Source organism: Dama dama, chromosome 21, assembly GCF_033118175.1.
Source record: "Dama dama isolate Ldn47 chromosome 21, ASM3311817v1, whole genome shotgun sequence".
Classification (NCBI taxonomy): domain Eukaryota; kingdom Metazoa; phylum Chordata; class Mammalia; order Artiodactyla; family Cervidae; genus Dama; species Dama dama.
Genome location: NC_083701.1, coordinates 17,198,028 through 17,223,724, shown reverse-complemented (window position 1 = coordinate 17,223,724; position 25,697 = coordinate 17,198,028). Strand labels below are relative to the sequence as shown.

The window sequence follows — 25,697 nt, the reverse complement described above, 5'->3', positions numbered from 1 at the left end:
GTGACTGGAACATATTGGAAAGGACTTAAATTTCTATACATAGAAAACAGATTGAGTAAACTATAGTACATTCACACATTAGAATAACATGCGGCTGTAAACAAAGAATGAGGAAGATCTCTACAAATACACATGGAGTGACATCCAGGATACTTTGATGAGTGAAAAAGAGAAGGTGCAGAATAGTATATATATGTATACACACATACTGGAGGAGGGAATGGCTACCCACTCCAGTATTCTTGCCTGGAGAATTCCATGGGCAGAGGAGCCTGGCCAGCTACAGTCCATGGGGTAGCAAAGAGTTGGACATGACTGAGCAACTAACACACACACACACACACACAGTACGTACATATATAAATATTTATATAAAATGTGATTTTTTCATGTAATATAGGAGAGGAAGTAAGAATACATCCACACATAAGTAGAAAGAACAAGAATGTACACCTTAAATTTATATGGTTTTATATGTGAAATATATTTCAATTTTAAAAAAAAGGAGAAAGAAAATAAGTACAATCTTGCCTGAATGAGAACGGTAGTTGCACTCTAGGAAAACTTAGTATGTAAAATCTCTGTAAATATCCTTTATGTTTATACATAAAACAGAGTTCGGTTCTAGTTTAACTATCCCAAACCCAGTTTTCATTTACAGGAAGAGCTCGGTAACGTTCCAAAGGGTGTGGGACCAGTTTATACACTGCAGGATGTCAGCCAAGCATCCTTGCCCCTGGCCTAAAGGCTGGTGGTGCTCCCAGTCGTTGTGATAATTCCCAGACAATCATCATATGGGTTGAATTATACTCCCCCAAAAGATATAGTAATGCCCTAACCCCCCCAGTACCCTGTGAACGTGACCTTATTTGAAAATAGAGTCTTTGCAGATGTAATCAAGTTAAAATGAAACTAGGCTGGATTAGGGTGAGATAAACCACTGGATTAGCAATGACTTGGTGTCCTTCTAAAAAGAGAAAACAGACACCAACACACACAGGGGAGAAGGTCATGTGACGACAAGGGCAGATATTCGAGTGATGCATCGGCAAGACAAGGGACATCAGGGCTTGCTGGCCGCCACCTGGAGCTATGAGAGGGGCAGGGAACAGACTCTCCTTACAGCCTCCGGAAGAACCAACCCTGCCAGTACCTCAATTTTAGACCTCTGGCTCCTGGAGATTTGAGAAGATACATTTTGGGTTGTTTTAAGATGGCTCAGTGGGTAAAGAATCCGGAGACACAGGAGACGCAGTTTCAATCCCTGGGTCGGGAAGATTCCCCTGGAGAAGGAAATGGCAACCCACTCCAGTATTCGTGCCTGGAAAATTCCATGGACAGAGAAGCCTCGCGGGCTACAGTCCATGGGGTCGCAAAGAGTCAGACACGATTGAACAGCTAAGCCTGCAAGCACCCAAAGTCACCGAGTCTGTGATAGTTGGTGACAGCCCTGGAAACCAAATACTCCCACATGGGACTTCCCTGGTGGCACAGTGGATAAGAATCTGCCTTCCAATGCAGGGGACATAGGATCAATCCCTGGTCCAGGAAGATTCCGCAAACTGCGGAGCAGCGACTCCAAAGCCTGTGCAACTAGAGCCTGTGCTCTGCAACAGTGAAGCCACCACAAAGAGAAACCCTTGCACCACAACTAGAGAAAGTCCTCGCGCAACAATGAAGGCCCAGCACAGCCATAAATAAATAAGTAAAAGCTCTCACACGGCGCTGAACACGTTACAGGAAACCTGACTTTGTGTCTCCCTCCTGCTTAGGGTCCAGTCCCCTGCTCAGACAGCACCCCTCAGGCGGTGTCTTCCCTAAACCCCTTAATCAAAGTATCACCCCACCCCATTGCCTTCACCCCTTTACCCTGCTTACAATTTTCTTTACTTTTCACTGCCTAACGTGATATCATTTCTTTCTTTAGTTGTCTGTCTCCCCAGCTAGCATGCCAGCTCCATGCAAAGGTGACTGACTTTCTCTTGTTCCCTGTTGCATGCCAGCACCCAGGACAGCCCTGGCCAGCAGTAGGCGCTTCATTGACATTTACTGAACCAATGAGTGAGTACCCCTTTGCAGAGAGAGGGTAAATGTAACTTTAACACAGCGAGGAAAAGAACAGACTAGCTTCCCTGGAGAAGAGATCAAAGAGAGATATCAAGAGGTTCTGAGAGCCGGAAAACCTGGAGGAAAAGTCATGTGAGATATTTTGCTGGGAGTTGGAGGTGTGTCCTCTTTTAGTCATGGAATTTTAGTTGCAGATGTGATGTGCAAAACGTGCATATGCTTGCCTGGCAAGGCACTGGAGCCAGAAAGGCTACATCTGTCACATTCGTTTGAAGCCAGTCCAAGCAGGCTAACGTGCATTTGGAGAGCTCTGAGAGAATGTTATATCTTGTACGTGCTGTCAGCAGCAGGAGGGGAAATGTGTTGGGAAGACAGAGCACATACTAAACAAGCCACATTGGTGCTGTGAGATCACACACAGGGGTTCTCAGCCTTGACGCTATTGACGCTCTGGCGCTGTTTACAGTTGTTGGTTGGTGAGAGCCTTCCCTGTGCAAAGGATGACGGGCAGCAAATGACGAGCTCACCAGTTGTGATAACCAAGAACGTCTGTAGACATGGCCAAACATCCTCTGGGGTTCTGGGAGCAAACTCACCCCAGCTGAGAACCACTGAGTTACGTGTGGTGCTGGTCCACTCTCCCTCCTTCATTTGCAACTCCACACACTCTCAGCGCGCGCACATATACACACAAACACACACACACACCTGCACACACGTAGTAGGACAACCCCCTCAACACCCCTTAAAGAAGATTTATTCCTGTGTGGACTCCCTCCAAATGTGCCCTGATATTTTCTGAGATCATCTGTGGTCAACCATTTTATTAGTAGCTTCCCACAAAACACATCTCTCTGAATTCCTGCCCAAGCGTAGTTCCCATCTACACTGAGTCCAGACATGACCACGTGGCCTACTTCAGCCAATGGGACATTGGCAGGCATGGTGATCCAAACAGAAGCTTGTTAAACACTGACACGTTTGAGCATGTCCTATTGGAACATTCCTTTGTTGGGAGCCAGAACAAAGCTCAGGCTAGATTCCTGAAGGACCAGAGGCTACATGGAGAGAAGCACGGATAGAGAAGTCATCCTGGGTGTTCCAGGTCAAGATCAACTTCAACTGAATGCAAACGTGAGTGACCTTGGCTACATCATATGAAGCAGAAGAACTGTTCAGCTGAGCCCAGTCAACTCACAGGATTGTGAAAAACAGGAAATCAGTTTTGTTTTAAGCCAGTAAGTTTTGAGGTAGGGTATTACACAGCAGTAGTCAACTGAAAACGATGCTGGGAAAGATTGAGGGCAAGAGGAGAAGGGGGCGACAGAGGATGAGATGGCTGGATCGTATCACTGACTCAATGGACATGGGTTTGAGCAAACTCAGAGATGGTGAAGGACAGGGAAGCCTGGCGTGCTGCAGTTCATGGAGACTTGGACACGACTTAGCGACTAAACAACAACAACAATAACAAGTTGAAAATAAGAAACACTGCGGGTTGGAGCAGGCTCATGTTAGCTTACAAGAGCAAACTGTGGAATTTTCTGAATCAATTATTAAATGTTAAATTATACTAACTTAGGTTGAAATAAATTACATTTTAAAAAAGATAATACATAATCAAAACATATCATTTCTTTTTTAAAATTAATTTTTATTGTAATATAGTTGATTGACACAGTTGTGTTAGTTACTGTTATCCAGCAATGTGAATCAGTTATACATATATATACATATATCCACTCTTTTAGATTCTTTTCCCATATGGGTCATTACAGAGTATTGATTAAGGTTCCCTGTGCTATACAGTAGGTCCTTATTAGTTATTTATTTTATCATTTCTTAATTATTATACTCCTTTTTACTATTATCTATGGTCTTGAGGTTATTTTTTTAAGATTTTTTTGATGTGGACCATTTTTAAAGTAATTTATTGAATTTGTTACAAACTTGCTTCTACTTTTTATGTTTTGGTTTTTTGGCCATGAGGCATATGGGATGTTAGCTCCCTGACCAGGGATCAAGTCCATACCCTCTGCATTGGAAGGCGAAGACTTAACCAGTGGACTGCCAGGGAAGTCCTCCTCTTGACATTACTTGTATCTAAGCCCGTGCACCACAACTACTAAAGCCAGGGGGCTAGAGCTTCTCTTCTGCAACAAGAGAATCACTGCAATGAGAAACCCACATACAGCAACTAGAGAGTAGCCCCTGCTTGCCGCAACTAGAAAAAACCCAAGTGCAGCAACAAAGACTCACCACAACCAAAACATTAAATAAATAAATCTTAAAAAAAAAAAAAAAAAGGTAGGAAATTTGCAACCACTGCCCATTGTGCCGTGGAAACGAGAGCTTCACCCTCTGGTCCCCTCCTGCCTTTAGTCAAGAGAAGGCCTTTTAGAAACCCTAGTCTATGTGAGTAGTTTCTCACTGGATGTGGGAATGATCTTGCTGCCTGTCAAGATCAACATCACACTTTCTCCTCTGCTTTGATACTGTACCATTTCAGCTGTAGGTGCCAAATCCTTTTGATTTCACATGAAATACTACCCTGGATTGCTTTCATGTATGTTTTATGAGTACCCCAGGCATGAATATTTATTTAAGCAACTTGGAGCATATCCCTTTGAGTTTTTTTTCTGTCCTGACTCATGTTTAAAGGGTGGGGGGAGGTGCACAATGTCACAGTTCACCTGTAATGGCTTTGGCCTCCTAACCCCTTTGCTTACAGGGCCAAATAGTCATCTAGGAAATGGAAAACATTGCCTGGCTTTGTGTCAGTGAGCAGCATGACACACATTTCTGTTTCACTGATGAAACAGCTCTTTCCTGTGCAATGTCAGCTTTCCTACACAATGTGTCAACGCACCGGTGTCATCCCAACTGTTGCCTGTTTGGATCCCTTCCACAGTGACTGACCTGGTCAACCCTTCATCCACATGAATATTTTCTATTCATTCAGAGACACTGTCAAGAGAAAGAAAACACAAGACACAGGAGAAAATATTTGCGAAACTTAAATATGATAAAAGGCCTATATCCAGAACATATACAGAATCCTCAAAACTCAAGAAAATAAACAGCCCAATTATAAATCAGGCAAAAGATCTGAGCAGATATATGCAGAAGCAAATAATCACAAGAAGATACTGAACGTCATTTGTCATTCTAGAAACAGAAATTAAAATCACCACGAGGTACCATAATACCCTAGAATGGCTATAATTACACAGACTTCTCATAGATGCAGAGCACCTGAAAATATCCTACACTACTCAGTATCGGTGGGGATGTAAAATGATAGCTACTTTGAAAATGCTTGATGCTGTCCTAAAAAGTTAAACCTACACTTACTATGTGGCCAAGCCACTCCACATCTAGGAATTTACTGGCCAGAGATGGAAACATATTTATACAAAGACTTGCACAAGAATGTTCATAACAGCTTTCTTGGTAACGTTCCTCAATAGGTGAATATACCCACTAATTGTGGTATAGAAATACCATCGAATTCTACTCAGTGATAACAAAATATGAACCACTGATATACCCAACAACATAGTTGACTCTCAAAATAATTCTGCTGAATGAAAGAAGCCAGACCACCCCCCTCAAAAAAAATTACCTAGTTAACACTCCTTTGTGTAAATTTCTAGATTAACTAATCTAAGAGACAGAAAGCAAATCAGTGGTTGTCTGTGGATAGGGTGGGGTAGGAATAAAAAGAGATTGCAAAGAGTCAGGAAGAAGATTTTGGAGGTGATGGATGTATTCATTATCTTGATTATGGTGATGGTTTCACAGGAATATATTTATGTCAAAATTTATAAAATTACACACTTTAAATATGTGCAGTTTATTCAATGTCAATTACACATCAGTAAAGCTGAAAAAATATATATGTATATATGTATAGGATGCATCAGTTATTGACTAAGTAATGATTCAAGATGAAACTAGAAGGACTTCTCTGGTGCTTCAGTGGCTTAGACTGGGGGCTCAGGTCAGGGAACTAGATCCCACATGCCACAATGAAGAACCCCTGTGCTGCAACTAAGACCCAGTGGAGCCAAATAAATATTTTTTAAAAATAAAAAATTTTAAATATTTATTTTAAAATAAATATTAAAATTTTAGACATATTTATTAATAAATATTTTTATTATTTATTTTAATAACCCAAGGGATAGGCTACCCACTCCAGTATTCTTGGGCTTTCCTTGTGGCTCAGCTGGTAAAGAACCTGCCTGCAATATGGGAGACCTGGGTTTGATCCCTGGGTTGGGAAGATCCCCTGGAGAAGTGAATGGCTACCCACTCCAGTACTCTGGCCTGTAGCATCCCATGCACCATATAGTCCATGGGGTTGCAAAGAGTTGGACACACCTGAGCGTTTTTCACTTTCAAGTTGGTCTGCCAACTTCGGTTATTAAAATTGGGAGACTGTAATGACTGGAAAGGTACACATCTCTTCAATTACCAGGCTGACCTTCAGGCCAGGTCCAACTAAATCCAAAGGTAAGTGCAAAGTGGGTGTCCAGAACATCTGTAGTATAGAAACCTCTTTATTCATATCTGAAATTGACTTGAATGGTCACATAGGCTGTGACAACCCATACAAGCTGAGCTACAGGCAGGTTAAAGCAGAGTCATTAGGCAAATCATTCAGCAGATTTGTCTCTGATACTGATGAAATGTGTATGGTTTGCTGTGTGAGACACATGTAATTTTGAAAAAGTGATTTTTCTCCCTGCAGTGGGTTGAATAGTGGGCTCCCAAAATACATATCCACAGTCTAATTCCCAGAATGTGTGGATGATACCTGATTTGGAAATAAGGTCTTTGCAGGTGTAAGTAAATTAAGGGTCTTGAGATTATCCTGTATTACCCAGGTGGGCCCTAAGTCCAACGACAGGTGTTCTTATAAAAGAAAAGTAAAGGGAAATTTGAGATAGAGATTAGCGGAAAAGAGAAGGTATGGTGAAAATGAAGGCAGAGAATGAAGTGATGTGATCTCAAACCAAGGAAGCCAGCGGCCACCAGAAGCTGGAAGAGAAAAAAAGGTGGGGGAGGGCAGAGTCTTTCCTAGAACCCCTGGAGGGAGCAGCCAGCCAACACTTGATTCAGACTCTGGCTTACAGAATGGTGAGAGAATAAATTTTTATTGTCTTAGCCACAGCCTCAGGAAACCAACACTACCTCACAGAGCACTAAAGATAGGGACAATGGTACTACCAATATTGTAGGTTCGCTATGAGGATTAAATGAATTAAATGAGTTAATACTCCTCAAGCACTACAGAAGAGTGATACCTGGTGGGCTTAGTTGCCCAGTCAAGTCCGACTCTTTGTGACCCCATGGACTGTAGCCCGCCAGGCTCCTCTGTCCATGGGGATTCTCCAGGCAAGAATACTAGAGTTGGTTGCCATGCCCTCCTCCAGGGGATCTTCCTAAGCCAGGGGCTGAACCCAGGGCTCCTGCATTGCAGGCCAATTCTTTACCGTCTGAGCCAGCAGGGAAGCATGTTTGATACCTAGTTCCCAGGTGGCGCTAGTGGCAAATAACTCCCCTGCCAATGCAGGAGACACAAGAAACCCTGGTTCAATCCCTGGGTCAGGAAGATCCCCTGGAGAAGGGAATGGCAACCCACTCCAGTATTCTTGCCTGCAGAATTCACTGGACAGAGGAGCCTGCCAGGCTACCAGCCCATAGGGTCACAAAGAGCCTGACACAACTTAGTGACAAAACACCAACAACAAAGCACTATGAAAGTTCTAAGTAAATAGTCTTCAGAAAGAATTTCTCTGGTGTCAACACAATCTACTGTTGACCACACTGTTTTATTGGTGCATGTCTGGTGAATTGGACCCCAAAATAGTGAGCCTCCCTCTGGTCAAGGCTATGGTTTTTCCAGTAGTCACGTATGGATGTGAGAGTTGGGCTAGAAAGAGGGCTGAGTGCCGAAGAATTGATGCTTTTGAACTGTGGTGTTGGAGAAGACTCTTGAGAGTCCCTTGGACTGCAAGGAGATCCAACCAGTCCATCCTAAAGGAGATCAGTCCTGGATGTTCATTGGAAGGACTGATGCTGAAGCTGAAACTCCAATACTTTGGCCACCTGGTGCGAAGAGCTGACTCATTTGAAAAGACCCTGATGCTGGAGGGATTGGGGGCAGAAGGAGAAGGGGACGACAGAGGGTGAGATGGTTGGATGGCATCATCCACTCAATGGAAATGAGTTTGAGTGGCTCCGGGAGATGGTGATGGACTGGGAGGCCTGGCATGCTGCAGTCCATGGGGTGGCAAAGAGTCGGACACGACTGAGCCACTGAACTGAACTAGACTATGGAATTGAAACAACACTCATGACGACGGTGGAAAGGTCAACAAGAGCAGACTATCAAGATTCTTTTTGAAGCCGAATACTCTATAAAAGGAACCCTTCAACTCTCCATGCACTTGGGTCCTTTCTTCTCTATTAGTTGTCTGTACAACTTCTTAATCCCTAAACGCAATGTGAAACACAATCCGGGGCCACCGGGGAAAATTATTTTCTTTGCTTCCCTTGGGACTCTAAAACCCACCGAGGAGCCCAGAGATCGGAATTCCCAAGGTGATACCACGCGCCCACGTTACACCTGCAGAAAACTACGACTCCCAGAAGGCTTTGGGAGGCGGACCGCGAAAGGGGGCGGAGCCTAAGGGAGAAGGTCGTTGGCCGATTCCGTCGTCCGGTGCGGGAAGGGTCGGCTGGGCGGAGTTTGGGAGGGAAGGCCCGATTAGTTGTAAATAGAAATATCGGCGTCCTGCGCGCGGTTGGTACGATCCACGCCGGGGATCCCTGCTGCTTCGGCCGGCGCTTCAAGTTTCCCGGGCCGGGAGCGCGGCGCCTGCTGGGAAGGCGCCGGGACCGTTGTCCGGCCCGGCGGCGGTCGCGCGGGAGCTGCGACATGCAGAGCACAGACCTGGGCAGCAAGGAGAGCGGCAAGATATGGCACCGCAAGCCATCCCCGGCCACTCGGGACGGGTACAGGCCGCGGCGGGAGGAGGCGCGCGCTGGAGGGGGATGGAGGCTGGCGAGGGGCGGGTCCGCGGCTTCGGAGAGGCGTTTGCGGGTCTGTTGGGGAGGGTTTCGGGAGGGGGTGCGGGGAACCGCACGGAGGTTCTGGTTCTTACGCTGCTCGTGATCCCGGGGTTGGATGACCTCTGATAAACGCAGGTAGCTTGAGTTTGATGATCCTTAGAGACTTCCTTTCCCAGTCCTGGGGACAGGGGTCTCATTAGGATTCCCTGATTTATGCTGGGGAATTTGCGCTTCTAATGGGACCCAGGACTGCCTGCCTTAATTAGCCCAGAATCCCCGTGGTATTCCTGGCACGCGGTAGATGCTCAGTAACTTATTTGTTAATTATAACATCTGGGAAGGAACTCAGGAGGAGGAACGGATGCCGGAGAAGAATGCACTTCTTCTTCCAAATGCCATCCTTGAATCTTATCCATCCTTGAATCATTGTTAGCAGTCAGGCATGCAAGCATTCTAGTCATCAACTATTTGATGAGCACCTACTCCTTGCCAAGCTTCTAAGCGCTGGGGGAGAGTTGTGGAACGGAACAAACTTCTGGTTCTCTCGGAGTTTATGCATTAATGTGTATCCAACGTAGGTCGGCCTCTTAGTAAGGTCAGCGTTGCTGCTACTTTTTTTAAAAATAGACTTTGTTTCTTTAGGACAGGTTTAGGTTCGCAGCAAAATTGAGAGAAAGGTGGAGAGATTTCCCATGCATCTCCTGCCTCTACACACGCCTAGTCACACCTTTATTAAAGTCCCCCACCAGAGCAGTACACTTGTTGCAGTTGTTCAGCCTGTGTTGACACATGGTTACCAACCGAATCCCACTGTTTATATTAAGATTCAGTCTTTGTGTTCTACATTCTGTAGGTTTGGACAAATGTATAACGGCCCATCCACCATTATGGTCTCATACAAAATATTTTCACTGCTCTAAGAATCCTCCTTGCTCTGCCCATTCATCCCTTCCTTCCCAGCTCTTCCTTTCTTTCTTTTCCCTGGTCTCTGTCCTGTGTGATGCTCCTGTGTGACTTTGATGGGAGCCTTTGTCCCAAAGTGGTGCCATATTGGTGCCGTGTTAATCTTACTGCTTTTAATCCCTTAGGATGCCATTGACTTTACTGCCTCACTTGTGTTCATATTTCATGTGTTTCACGTTCTAGTAATTTTTCTGTTGATTCTTTGGTTGCTCCTCAAAAAATCAGTAGACTTTGAGTGCCAATTGCAAAAGCTCAGTGCTACACATGATACCATTAGCTTACTTGGTATCTGGTTGTTCTCAGTCCCCCAGCAATGTTGCCATCCCATCATCTCCATTGAATCAACATTTTGTCTGGAACAGGAATTCTTCCATGTAGATTTTCACTCCCAAATTTGGAGTTTATGTAAATACCACCTCTACATCTTAAAAAAAATTTTTTTGTTTGTTTGTTTTGGCTGTGCTGGGTACTAGTTATGGCACGTGGAATCAGTTCACCCTCCAGGGGTTGAACCCACGTCTCCTGCATTAGAAAGTGGATTCTCAGCCACTGGACCACCAGGGAAGTCCCAACACCGCCTCTGCTTCTGAGATTCTCTACATGTTCTAAAAATTATGCCTGCCCACAATTATTTTTTTTTTTTACTGTTAATATCTAGACACACATACAAGATTCAGAAAATGACTCACGTTTGTGTGAAAATGTCCTTATCTGTTCCTTCCACTAAAACATAGTTTCTTTTTGTTCATTAACACCCATTGTTATGATGTTGAGAAGGGCAGGGGGGTGGGGAGTGCTGAATGTGGAGTCACATGGACTGCAGTTGAAGTAAATGTCCACCAACCAGCTCTGTGACCTTGGGCAAGTTAATCTTGGGCAGTAAGTGAAGATAATCGTGCTTAACAGCAAGATTGTCTTAGGGAATTAGTGTCTCATGTATCTTGGTATTCAGTAAATATTTGATGTGTTTGTTATGTTTAAGGACTGAGGAACACCATCAGGCAAATTATGAGTTGTTGAAAAACAGTTCTAAAATAAATACTTGCATGTGTGATTTATATGAAAAGTCAGAAGGACAGAATTTTGCTATTAAATGTGATTATGTCATGATGGTACGGTTATAATAAAATTATTAGTGTCTTTCTGTATTTTCCATATTTTGAACAATGACCATGTAATTTTGTAATCCACACACACATAGTAAACATCATAGAAAAAAGACTGGAGGGAAAAGTCCTTGCTTGGTCTAAGTTTAATTGCCAGGGAACATCTTGATGTTGTTACTTATTGTCTCAATACATTTATTCTCCCAACTCCACTTGGGGAATGTCAGAGAAAAACCAGAGCTGGACAGTAGTTAAAGTGGTGAAAAGAGACTTTATTCAAGACTATTATTGCAAGAGAGGAAGCAAGGTCTCAGTGTAGAACTGGAGTTGATGTGTTCTGGGCTCGGTTCGAAATACAGCCTGGGCAAGAGGGAAGTTATAGACAGAGAGCAAGGTAGGGGTCAGAGGATGGAAAATTACCAAGAGAAAACATCTGGGGTAAATCTACCTCACAGGATTCTTGCTGAAGATGGGCCAGAGTGATCAGACAGCAGTTGGGAGATGATGGAGCATGAGGAACCCCATCAGGTGTCAAGAATGATGGTATTGAAGGTAGGGGGCTCTGATTAAACTGACTGAGCAGACTTGCTAAAATCAGATTTTTTAAGGGAATGCACCGATGGGCCTAGGAGAAGGTTCGGAAGACTGACTAAAGTTTGGTCAAGCCAAGAATCTTTGTTAGGAACTAGATAGAAATAATTTTACTGTTTGATCCAGTGAGTCTCAAAAGCCTTATTTTTAAATAAATATGTTTGATATACTTAATTTAGTGGTTTTTAAATGAAGTAATGAGGCAATTGTTTCTAATATTAAAATTCAAATTCATAAAAAGTCAATTAAGAAATTTCATGATTTGAAAACTTGTTGCAGGAGAGAGTGGGCTTCCCAAGTGGTACTACTGGTAAAGAACCTACCTGCCAATGCAGGAAACATAAGAGACACGAGTTCAATCCCTGGGTTGGGAAGATCCCCTGGAGGAGGGCACAGCAGCACACTTCAATATTCTCGTGTGGAGAACCATGGGCAGAGGAGCCTGGCAGGCCATAGTCCATGGGGTCTTGCAAAGTTGGACATGACTGGAGCGACTTAACATGCATGCATGCAGGAGAGAGTGGGGTCACTCTGGTCTTCATGACCCAGATATACACACATGTATTATTTTAAGGAGTTAATTGGTTCTGCAAGTTTTATAAGTTTTCTTTTCAGCAGATATAGGTACTTGATCTTCTTCTCAAAAAATAATACCTTTAGACAGATACAATCATATTTTTAGATTGAAGCTAAAGCTCCAATACTTTGGCCACCTGATGCAAAGAGCCGACTCCTTGGAAAAGACCCTGATGCTGGGAAAGATTGAGGGCAGGAGGAGAAGGGGGCGACAGAGGATGAGATGGTTGGATGGCATCACTGACTCAATGGACAGGAGTTTGAGCAAATTCCCAGAGGTAATGAAGGACAGGGAAGCCTGGTGTGCTACAGTTCATAGGGTTGCAAAGAGTCGGACATGACTGAGCGACTGAACAACAATAACTACAGATATACTTGAAAATAAAATTCATGTACATTTTGGAACACCCTGAGTCACAAAAACAAAATCTCATCAGGGTATCTTAAAATTAGGATATTGAATTGAAATTTTTCTTACATATGGTAGTTGGTGATTTATATAAAACTACTTTTCATTAAGTACTTCATTGTTTTTGTCTGTTGCTTGATGTAAAAATCCAACTACTTGGTCAAAAATACATTTTCTTATCATATCGTGTTGTCTGTCACTTAATCACAGCTTATAAATCTGCTCGTGTGTGTTTATTCTTTTAATAATTTTTTAAAAGTAATTTATTGGCTGCGCTGGGTCTTTGTTGCCACACGAGCTTTCCTCTAGTTGTGGCGAGCAGGGGCTGCTCTCCAGATGTGGTGGGCAGGTTTCTGTTGCAGAACACGGGCTCTAGGACACAGCCTTCAGTAGTTGCGGTGGAAAAACTCAGCAGTTGCAGTTCCTGGGCTCTAGAGCCACAGGCTCAATAGCTCTGGTGCACAAGCTTCGTCGTTCTGCAGCATGTTCTGTGGAATCGTTCGGGACCAGGGATGGAACCAGTGTTCCCTGTATTGGCAGACAGATTCTTTACCACTGAGCCACCAGGGAAACTATTTTTTTAGTGTTTGTCTCTACTCCTATACTGAAAGCTTCATAAGGGCAGGGCCTCTGTCTATCAACTACCCTTATCTCCTGGCTTATGCCGTGTCTGATGCTTTGTGAGTTTTTAGGTGTTTGATGAATAAACCAACAGTAGCAACTCTGATAATAACATCCTGTACAGTTTTCAGAAGTCACTGTATGTTTGCTTCTAGGAAAGGAGGAGGAGCAGTAGAAGAGGGAAGAAGGGGTAGGCAAAAAACTTCACAACTAGTGAGGTGTACTACACAATGCATAGTCTTCATAATAACAAGTAATGCTTGACAAAGAGTTTAATGGTTCTTTGTTTTGTTTGTTTTTTGGCAGAATTATAGTGAACATCATTCACAACACTTCGGATTACCTTCCCAAGGTTTTAAGATTTTTGAACGTGGCTTTTGATAGCTCAGGTGATTGTTTAATTGCTGGGGACCATCACGGAAATATCTATGTTTTTGACTTGTGTGGAAACAGGTGAGCAAATACTTTGGATATTTACCAAGTAATTACTTTCTGGACTATTTTAGTACCTACTATTGATTATTCATTTAGAAAGATTTATTAAATACTTACTACATTTCAGACGCTTTGTAAAATTCTGCCATTAGTGCTGGTGCAATAAAGTGAGAAAGAATAGAGAGATAAAAATGGTTGTTGTTTTTTTTTTTTTTTAAGAGAATTAAAGTTCTTATTTTAACAGTATCTCTAGTAGCTTGCTTTCCTTAAATTTCAAGCTTCATTATTGCTAGTTTATCAGTTAGTGTCTGGTACCTGTTTAGAAAAAGCACAGTGGCCTTTATATAGTACATTATTGTCAGAGTGAACTAGATCTTGGAATCTTTACAGACTTGATCATCACTCTTCCTTCTCTTCTTTTCCTTTACCAAACAATTGAGTGAGAATGCAATTAGGTGGGAATTGATCGAGGTAGTCATCGCTGGAGTGGGGGTAGGTGGAAAGGGAAAACTGTGCTGGCCCAGCCAGAGAGTCAGAAAGTGTCTGTGTGGGGATGGGGGCAGTCATGGGAAAGATGGGGGCTTTGGTCAAATGAGTGTACTGAGGCTAATGGGGGCCAGGTTCCTGACTATCGGAAAGCGGAGTTATGGATATGGAAAAGGAGAAAACTAGACTAAACCCTGTGGACCTGGATTGGATTTGGTACTATCTGTATGAATCCTTGGTTTTGAATATATATAGATAGACATAAAAATAAATAGAGGTGTGTGTATGAGAAAGTGAATAAATTATATGGACATAAATTTCCTAGCTTTGTTCACTCATAGGGCCTGGAAACAATAACACCCCAGTAGTAACGAATATACCCAGTGCCCAGTTCCTTTCTAAATATCAGTCTGCTTCAAGGAATTGGGGCTCCTTGGAGAAACAGCCAGTTTTAGGATGGAGGCAGGGGAGGTACAAGATGAGCCTGCAACACTCTGTGGCCAGAAAGAAGGACTCGGTCAAAGAAGGATGGGGATGTGTCCGAAGTACAGAAACGTCACCTTGAAGGAGCTCTCTCTGGGCAGATTGGAGACAGTGAGTTTCAAAATAAATGATAGTGGTGGCTCGTAACCCACTGAATAAATGGAAATCCGTGAATTAATGCTGTAGTCAACAATGAGATTGGATGTTTGCAGTCACAGAGTACCTCCCCCGAAAATACTTATTAAAGAGGAAAAAAAGCAGTAATTTTGCAGTGAAGAAGCTTGGCAAATACCACCTTATCAAAGGATTAAAGTTAAAATAACCAGTAGTGGGGCAAATCAAAGTTTGTGTGCCACCTGATAGGGTGCAGTGGTAAGAACATAATGTCACTTCTTTCATATTCCTGCCAAAGACAGGTGACCTGAGTCTAATCAGCAGAACCAGCTGGCAGAGCTAAATTAAGGGCATTGGATAGCAAGACTGGCTTGTGACCTTCACAAGGGTCAAGGACATGAAAGATGCAGAGAGTCTGAAGACTGTTGCAGATGAAGGGAGCCTAGACACATGACAAGTCAAGGCTCGGATCTGCACTGATCCCTTTGCTGTAAAGGATGTTTTTAGGACAGTGGACAAAACTGAGGTCTGGGAATTGGACAGTAGTAATATAGATGTAATTTTTGGATTTTGATGATTTTATTGTGATTATGTAGGAAAATTTCCTTGTTTATAGGAAATGTGATTTCGGTTACCTATTCTCAAATAGTTCAGGGAAAGAAGAGCTCATAAATGATTTATCTGTCTGTCTTTTACTGGGTATAAATGTGTTAATCATTGTTTCCACTCCTTACCTAATGGTCACAATTCTCCCACCCATTACTCTTGCGTAACTACGCAGCCAGTTTCAAATTAAATCAATATACCTGTGTCTTTGCTCCCACTAAACAAAATAAAATAAAAATCCCAAACTAAACAAAATAAAAATAATTGTTGATTGACTCCGTTATAGAGCAATGAACTTCAGCATCAATGATGCTAGTACTTCATTTGCTTATATCTGTTGTCATTTAGTTGTTCCATTCTTCTCTGAGTTTTCCAAACCTTAACCAATTTCTGTGGTTCCTTGTGTTCAGACTCTACTCTTATTCTGACTGCCTAGTCTCCTGATTTATGGGAAAATAGACACCCTCAAGCTTCCTTGCCTTCTTCCCACCACAACTCAAATATATCCGTTAAGTCCAACCATTTGAAAAACTAGTTTGTAAAACTAGATGATCCTTATTTCTAACACTGCTAATCTCTAGCTTCTGTGGCTGCCCGTGGGACTTTGCACCCTGAATGTTCCTCTCTTTTATTCTGTCCACTGTTCCTGTTCTCTCTGTAAATATTCACATCCGAGTATAGGTACATGTGGCGTAGCTGTGACGTGAGATCAGGCCTGTCTAATCCTAAAGGCCACTACAGTGGGCTCACTCACAGTCTTCCTGATCGCTTAATCCAGTGGTCTCTTTTCAGTTCTCATCTTACTAAATACTCTTGTCTTCCATCCTTTATGAAATTTTTCTTTTGCTTCAAGGTACAACTCTTTCCTGACTTTTCCGCCTCTGAGATCGGTTTTCCCTTTGCTTTGCTGACTTTTTCCACTGTCTTTGCCCTTATTGTCCTGCTACTGGGGCATTTGTCCCCAGCATGCTTCTTTCCATATTCTCGGTATTCTTTTTAATCAGCTCGTTACCACCAAGCCTCAGGTTTCAGCTGCCATGGAACATTGTTAACTCAGACCTGCTTCTCCCACCCACGGGGGAGCTTCTAGATAGCACTGTCTAATTTGGTAGCCACTAACTGCCCTCAGCCCTTGAGAGGTGGCTTGGCCAAGTTGAGATGCATTGATGATATAAAATACACTGGGTTTTGAAGACTCACTGTGAGAAAAAAGAATGTACAGTATCTCTGATAATTTCTATTAAATGTTGAAATGATAATATTTTAGATACACAGTAAATTAAGTTTAATATGTTAAGATTAATTTTATATATTTTTAACTTTTAATGTGGCTTCTAGAAAGTTTTTAGTAACACACATGGCCTGTATTCCATTTCTTTTGGACAGCACAGCTGTAAATGCTTTTCAAAGGCCTTAATCAGTTCAGTTCAGTTCAGTTGCTCAGTCGTTCCAGCTCTTTGCAACCCGATGGACTGCAGCATGCTAGGTCTCCCTGTCCTTAATGCTACCTGTTTAAAACTGGAATTACTATTTCCTACCGCCACACTTCTTCCTCTTTTGCCTAAGCCTGAAAACTTCATTTTTTTGGTTAATGAAACTCTAGCTAGGTGCCAAGTACTCTGCTAAGCACTTAAACATACATTAGTTCACTTAATCATCGTGTATTCATTTAACCTTCACGACAGCCTTATGAGACATCTTTTTATCTCCACTTCACATGTGAGGGATTCCTGATTCCTCCCTCTTCACCCCGTTTGATGCATCACCGGACCTTTCTCCCCTTGACTTCTGACACCTCTTCTATTCTTCCTTTCCATTTTATACCCAGAATCCTCTTCCTAAAAGTCATGCCTGGCTGTGATTCTGGTCTGCTCAAAAGTTCTCGACGGCTTCCCATCCATTGTAAGTAAGATCCAAACTCCTTTCCATGGCAGGTAGCACTCTTTGTCATCTGCTTTTGTTCTTCCAAAATGGGAGTTCATTTTCTTGGGTTTCATTTTCTTCTTCTCTAAGGACTCCGCTGATGTGGAGTTTTACGGTTATTGGAAGAAATTCTGATACTAACACAGTAATCTCTTACTAGGTTTAATCTCGTTCAGCGAACAACACAAGCTTGCACAGCTCTGGCCTTTAATCTTCATCGGAAGTCTGAATTCCTTGTGGCGTTAGCTGATTATTCTATTAAATGTTTCGATACAGGTAAGAAGTTCTGTTTATTTTTTGAAGCAGAGTGAATGTAGATGGAAATCCTGCAGGGAGTTGGCCAGTCTGTACAGTCTGAGGGGAGGGAGCAGACCCCACAGGACAGCCCTCACTTCAGACACTGGCCACAAGTTCGGGGGTCCCAGGGCCATCCTCACATCAGATCAACAGGCTGCAAATTCAGGGTTCCCCACAGCTACCCCCAGGTTTGAGAATTCAGTAGAATGACTCACAGAATTCACTATGCTTATGATTATAGTTTTTAAAAAATAATTTATAGCAAAAGGATACAAATTAAAACCAGCCAAAGGAAGAGCCGCCTAGGGTAGATCCTGGGAGGCTCCCAAAAGGGATGCTTCCGTCATCCCCAGGGACACATTACCCGCCCAGCATCGGCATGTGGCCATCTGCGCCGAGCATTGCCGCACCAGGAAATTGACCCAGGCTCTTGAGTTTTTACTGGGGCTCCATTGCATCGGTGCTGGGTTGCCAGCTTGGTTGAACTCCATTTCCAGTCTCCTCCTCTCTGGAGGTTGGGCTGATGATGGTATGAGACCCAAAGCCTGAGCCTTCTAATCACTCACATTGTTGGCCGTTATGGTGTGGTCAGTCCCCACTCTGAGGTTCTATCTGTAGCACAGACCATCTGTTTTGTCCAGGGACCTACCACAGATAACAGAGACACTCCCACCACTGGGGAAATTCCAAGGGTTTAGAGCTTGCTGGACAAAGGCCATGCATACCTCTCTTTGAAGGCCAAATTCCTCACTGCACATGTACAAGAATAAATATTTTTTAAATTTTACATGTGTATTGATATTTTTTGCCACATTACACTTTTTAATAGAGAACTAAAGAGTTCTATAAATTGATCTTATTATTAAGAAAAATCTCAACTGCGTTGTTTTTTCTTGTTATTAATGTATCAGATACAACATTTAGAAAGATTGTAAACTATAAGAATAGTAATAATAGTGTTGGCTAACACTTAAATAGTGTTTACTCCTTGCCAGGTACTGTTCTGTGAATATTATTAATTTTAATGATCATAGTAACCCACAGAGATGGTAACTGTTGTTATGCCCAGTTTTCAGATGAGGAAACTGAGGCACAGAAATAAATTAACCAGGTTTCCACAGCTTGGTAAGCAGCGGAGCCAGGATTTCTAATCTGGGAGTCTTGCTGCAGGCCCCTGCTCCCAGTCCCACCACCCTCTCACAGCACCTGCAGGAAGAAAAGGCAGTCATGCCCGGAGACAGTCAGTGCGTTTACATCAGGGCCCATCTCTGCAATCTGTGTTCTCTGCATATGCCTTTTTTATATTCTAACAAATCTATGATCATCCTATCTATATCATTTGGTAGACTCACTTCCTTCCCTTGTGAAAAATTTATGTGTTTAAGATCAATACTTAATAATTCTGCTCTAGAAATGTTTGCAATACCACAATTACTATTATTGTGTGGCCTCACCCTGCAGGCTTGTGGGATCTTAGTTCCCCAATCAGGAAATTGAACCCTTGCCCCCTGCAGTGGAAGCATGGAGTCTTAACTGCTGGGCCACCAGGGAATTCCTTATACCATGATTATTCATGTTTAACCTATTACCTTTTGGTGGATTTGAAACTGCTTTCAGTTTTTGGTATTACAGACACTGCTGATGCAGAAGTTCTGATACACTCAGTCTTTAAACTGATCTGTGACTGCTTTCTTGGATTCCATCAGTCTCTCCCCTCATCTTAGTTGTATCTTTTATACCCTCTCCTGTCTTATGGAAACCCCTCGTAACAAAGCCCTTTCCTTAGGTGTTGTCCCCACCTCCCCAACTACCTCCCTTTCTTCACTGCCAAATCCCGCTTCTTCACCGCGTCCGTGCATGGATTCTGACTCTTGCCTCTTCCTTCACACCCCCCACTCCAGGCCTCTGAGACTTCTATCTCCAAGGTCTTTAGTAACCTCTGATCTTATAAATCCTCTTTATACTTTTCATTTTGTTTCTTCATAGCTTTTAACATTTTAGCTTACTTCAGAAGTCTTAGTTTCCTACTGTTAACCTCTCTTGGGTCTACTTTTCTGACTTCTTTTGTGATTCCTAGACTTTTGGATGGGGCTTCCCTGGTGGCTCAGATGGTAAGGAATCTGCCTGAAAGGCAGAAGACCCACGTTCAATCCCTGGGTTGAGAAGTTCCCCTGGAGAAGGAAATGGCAACCCACTCCAGTTGGGTATTTCACCCAATGAAAAAATAGAGGAGTCCACATAGGTTGTCATATTTTAATTTTGCTCATTGACGTTGGAAAAAACCACATCACTTCATGAAATGGAGTTTTTTTAACAGACTTAGAAGGATATAATAAATTTAAAGGTAGTATTTTACATTTAGTTTTGGGGAAAACTCATCTTGTTATCCTTATTTTTCTCTTCTCACTGAAGGCCAATGAAAAATTGCCCATTAAGTGACGCCAGACTTCAGACTGGTGTTTGGAAGCAGATCCTCCCTTCCCAAGAGTTTATCTGTTCCTCTGCCTTCAGTTTGACCTACTTTGTATCTTAATGTTTTCCCAGATTTACATCTGGCTTTCTGGCTCTTCTCCCCAGGTGCATCTTTCTGGAGGAACAAACCAAATCTGACCATAAAACTGTAACATGCCTGTCATAGGAAACTTGGAAACACAGAAAATGTAAAGAGAAAATAAAAATCACTGCAGTTTTACTACCCACTGATAATTATCATGGGGATTTTTTGATGTTTTCAGACTTTTTTTCTCTGCCTGTGTGTCACACATGCAGACACACACACACACAGAATCAGTTTTTAAAAATCAAATCTGTTATCTCTTCCTACACTGCTAAGTCTGATCCGCCTCGTGTATTTATGTCACATAGTAGAATCACCGCCTGTTTACGTAACTAAACTGGAGCCACTGAATCACTGAGTCCTTTGATTTTTTTCCTTTGTAGCTCTTCAGTTTGTTCCTTTCCCCATTGCCACGTGCTTAGTAGAGACCCTCCTCATCTGCTGCCTGGATTAGTACAGAACAGATTAACTAGTCATTTTGTAATCTCTTCCTCCTCTCCAGTATATTCACCATGTCTTCAAAGTGCTCTTTCTGAAACAGCCCAGATACGGTATTCTTACATATAAAACCATTTCAAGAGAAAGCCCAGACTTCTGTCATGTCACGTTCAAGACTGTTCTTAAACCCCTTTCAGCCTCATCTCCTCCTGCCTCCCTGATAATCCACATAACTACCGTGTCCCCCAGCGCACTTCATCAACCAGTCACAGGCTTCCATTGTTTTTAGACATTAATGGAGATGAAGGGACCTCATGTGATCCCCGGCCATCAGTTGAATCTGTTCTTGGATGAAATGCCGGGTTTGACCTGTATGGCTGTTTGCCTTTTTCCCTCAGTCACCAAGGAGCTGGTTAGCTGGATGAGAGGGCATGAATCATCCGTGTTTTCCATCTCTGTGCACGGATCAGGGAGATACGCCATTACCACCTCCTCTGATACAGCACAGCTCTGGGACTTGGATACCTTCCAGAGAAAAAGAAAGCTGAATATTCTCCAGTCTGTGGGAATACAGAAGGTCAGTGGACGGAGCGCCTCTTGGTCTGTGGTGCTGCTCAGGCTAGTTTCTGGATCAGCAGGGTACAGATGTTATAAGTAATGTTTTACTTTGTCTCGGTTATGTCAGCAACAAAGCAAAACTTATTATTTATAGTATGTAACTTCAACTTTAATTACGTGATAGTTTTTACTTAGCTGGTTGATTTTATTTCTTAACCCAATTATGAAAAAGTCTAAATGTATTGATTTGTAAGAATTTCATAGTGAAGACATGTACATCCACCACCTAGATCCTGCTGTACCATAGAGTACTTTGTTGCTGTTTAGTTGCTAAATTGTGTCCCACTCTTTGTGACTGTATGGATTGTAGCCTGTCAGACTCCTCTGTCCATGGGATTCTCCTGGCAAGAATACTGGAGTGGGTTGCCATTTCCTTCTTCAGGGGATCTTCCTGTGTCTGGGATCTAACCTGTGTCTCCTGAATTGGAGGGTGAATTCTTTACTGCTAAGCCACCTGGGAAGCCTGTACCATCCTTACATATTAGTAAACTATATTATGGGTCTGTCTGTCCCTTAGTTTATTAACTCACTTTTTTTTTTTAAAGTAAATTGCAGGCATCAGTATACTTGCCCATCAGTGCTTCAGCCTGCATTTAATTAACTGCATTTAATTGGGTTTAGTATTTGTTGATGTAAACTTTGTTTTTAATGCATGTCTTAAGCATTCACTTGTTAAATTTTGATAAATGCATATACATTAGTAATGTGCAAACCTATAGTTACCACCATCCCAGAAAGTTCCATCATATCCCTTCCCAGATAAGCACTCCCCTGCTGTTTTTCTACTGTTGGTTAGTTTTATCTGTTCTAAAATTTCACACAAGTAGAGCTTTTCAGTAATGGTGTGTGTAAAGCCTTTTTTCATTCAACATCATGTTTTTGAGACTCATCCTTGCTGTTTGAAGTATAAGTAGTTTGTACCTTTGTATTGCTCATCAGTATTCCATTGTACACATGTATCACTTTTTAAAAAGCCATTTCTTTTGTTTTTAAGGTTTGTTTTTGTTTGCTATTTGATTAGCTAAATGCTGTTTTCAGGATTGCATCTCCCATTTAATTATTTTGCTTCAGGTTATATTATATATGCAGTATTGCTTTTAATTTCTTGGTTATTAGCGTGAACAACTGGCAGTTCATCTCAACCAAAATCTTATTTTGTAGTTTCCACAAAAATCCCAGGGTTTTTAATCATTTAAAAAAGATGTAAGTTATAGCCAGCTTACTCATCAGGTATTTAGGCCAAATGCCTTAGTAGGTTTTTTCTTCAATTGCTTTCATACTTAAATTGTTTTAAAGGCTAAGAAAGAGAATGCTGAGAGTTGAACCCACAGTGGAAACAGTCATGAAACAATGACACAAAAACCATCTGTTATTTTTACTATGAAACTAGAATAGTATACACTGAATTAGCTGCCAATATTAACCTTGACTTGGTCGTTCAGACATTTTAGTTTAAAAAAATAGGATTCCAAATCTTAGTGATAAAATAAAATTAAATGTAGTAAATGTAAATACAATATGCAATATATATGTAAGTATATTGTTCTGAAATAATAGAATATCATAGTCTGTAAGTTACCAGCAAGCTTTTCCTCAAAAGACTAGATAGTAAACTTCTTTGGCTTTGCCGGCAAAGAGCAAAATTGAGGATATGTGTGTACTTACATAACCACCTGAAATGACATAATTTTAAAACATAAAACTCATTCTCCTGGCCATACAAGAAGTGGAGATGAGTCAGATGGTTGTCACTCCTGGCTTATTCTGTTGAAAATAGGAAGTAATTGTAAACTAAAAGCAAAACTTTAGTTCTTATCAAGTTTTTGTTAAACTTATATTTTACTGTGGTTTTTTATTTTTAAATTTTTATTGGGGTATATTTGATTTACAATGTTGTGTCACTTTCAGATATACAGTAGAGTCGATTAGTTATACATATCCATATGTCCCCTCTTCAGGTTCTTTTCTTTAAAAAAACATTTGTTTGTTTATTTGTCTGCCTCAGGTCTTCGCTGAGGCACACGGAATCCTCGTTGTGGCACATGGACTCGAGCTTGTGGCACGTGGGCTCGGAGGTTGTGCACGGGCTCCGTAATTGTGTGTGGACTTAGTTTCCCCAAGGCACATGGGGTTTTAGTTCCTTGACTGGGGATCGAACCTTCATCCCCTGTGTTGCAAGGAAGATTCTTAACTGCTGGAACACCACAGAAATCCCTTTTTAGATTCTTTTCCCATATAAGCCATTACAGAGTATTGAGTAGAGTTCCCTGTGCTATACAGTAGATTCTTTTTAGATATCAGTTTTACCACCAGTAGTGTGTATATGTCAGTCTCTCAGTCTATCCCTCCCCCCTTTTATCCCCTGGTCACCATAACTATAAAGAAAGCTGAGCACCGGAGAATTGATGCTTTTGAACTGTGGTGTTGGAGAAGACTCTTGAGAGTCTTCTCCAACACCGTGATTCAAAAGCATCAATTCTTTGGTGCTTAGATTTCTTAATAGTCCAACTCTCACATCCATAGATGACTACTGGAAAAACCGTAGCTTTGACTAATGAACCTTTGTTGCAAAGTAGCAGCTGATGGTACTGATCTTGTAAACTGAATTTAAGTCTAAAGTGTTGAGTAGATTCACATTAAACATTTTTGACAAGCTATTCACCTTGTGTATTAAGATGGAAGTAGTAACAGTGCTTACCTCAGGGTTGGTTTCAGGATTGAATATAATAATCTATGCAAAGCATTTAGCACGAAGCTTGTGCATAGTAAGTGCTCAGTACAAGTTAGCTGCAGCTGCTACTGTTTCTGTATTGCTGTTATTTTTGTTATCTATTATCTAGCTTTATAGAATTACCTCAGTGCAACTAGGTATCTTCTAAAAAGCTATAAGGTAACTGTATTCTTTTTCTTTTGAACTATATTAAATAGATGCATAATCCCTTATTAGCAACTCAAAAACCCAGATGTTTTTTAATAACTCATTTGGTGGCAGAATCTGATTGGAATTCATCTGGCAGCAAAATCTGAACTAAGTTGACATGAGGCTGAAATATTAATATATTTGAGTACGTGGTGTCGCTCCAAGTCACTGAGAGTTCTACATAATATTATAGAATATGCATTGTACTGGGCTTCCCTGGTGGCTCAGATGGTAAAGAATCTGCTCGCAATGCGGGAGACCCAGGTTTGATCCCTTTCTCAGATCATAAGTAGTTCTGAATTCTGGAACACTATCTTCCCTAAAGGTTTCAGATTAGAAACTATTAGTGGATAGTTGATTTTGGCTTCAAAATGTTTTTAAAGAATTTACCGCTCCATCTGCTTTCCATTGATTTTTGTACCTAGCAGTAGTGGTAATTGGTAGTAATAGATAGCAATACCACAGGTGGCTCACTGGTGAAGAATCCACCTGCAGTGCCAGAGACGCAAGGAGCCTTGGGTTCAGTCCCTGGGTCGGGAAGATCCCCTGGAGGAGGAAATGGCAATCCACTCCAGTATTCTTGCCTGGAGAATCCCTTGGACAGAGGAGCCTGGCAGGCTACGGTCCATAGGGTCACAAAGAGTCCAACACAACTTAACAACTAAACAGCAGCAGTAATAGATACCAATCGTTGAGTCCTTACTATGTACTTAACACTTGGTTTTGTTATTTTTAAGCTTAAATAATCCTGAAAGGTAGATACAATTATCCACATTTTACAGTTGGGGAAACTGCACTTCAGAAATATTAAGTAACTTGCCCAGTGTCACGTAGCTTGTGAAAGAGGTGCAGTTCTGAGCTGAAGCTTGGTTTACTCTGAAGTGGCTCCATTATGCTCTCGGGTAAACCAATTACATTTCTTCGAATTAGGAAATTTTCATTCTTTTGTTGATGCTAGGAGGTAGGACATTTAGCTCTTTTAGCTAGAGATTTTGGAATAAATCCTGAGATTTCTGATTACTGTGGGTCAGTATGTATCAGACAAGGTTTTCTGATGATGGCATCAGAGAACACTCAATCGTGTGTCACTAAGCTTAGTCTCTGTATACGAATGGGCACGCACTAAATTTTTGCCGAATTGTGCATTTCACTGTTAACTTTCTCTAACTACTATCCTGAACTCTTTCAACTTTGAAAAGAATTCACATACCTCTCGAAAGTGAATTGAGAAGCCTAAGATTTTCATATTTTGTAAGGAAAAGGTGCAGCCAACCTTCAAAAAGTATATTTTGTTAGTGCTCGTGAAGCTTTTTCTAAGCATTTTGTGTTTGTCGGGAGATGACACTATCTAAATAATGATAGTGATTCATTAGGAACAATTTTATAATCATTAAAATCTGGCAA

At 41.8% G+C, this 25,697-nt stretch overlaps 1 protein-coding gene across 2 annotated transcripts in view; it reads left to right on the top strand.

Moving 5' to 3' along the window:
- Positions 1-8,825: 8,825 nt before the first annotated feature.
- Positions 8,826-25,697, top strand: part of TBC1D31 (TBC1 domain family member 31) — a 62,532-nt gene continuing 45,660 nt past the window's right edge. Inside the window, exons 1-4 of one of the 2 annotated variants that reach the window (XM_061123266.1) lie at positions 8,826-9,093; positions 13,723-13,869; positions 17,624-17,739; positions 21,154-21,332. In XM_061123266.1, coding sequence (XP_060979249.1) covers positions 9,017-9,093; positions 13,723-13,869; positions 17,624-17,739; positions 21,154-21,332 — 519 coding nt within the window. In that variant the 5' untranslated portion in view covers positions 8,826-9,016. The remainder of the gene's footprint in view (positions 9,094-13,722; positions 13,870-17,623; positions 17,740-21,153; positions 21,333-25,697) is intronic. The other variant, XM_061123267.1, reaches the window with a different exon arrangement.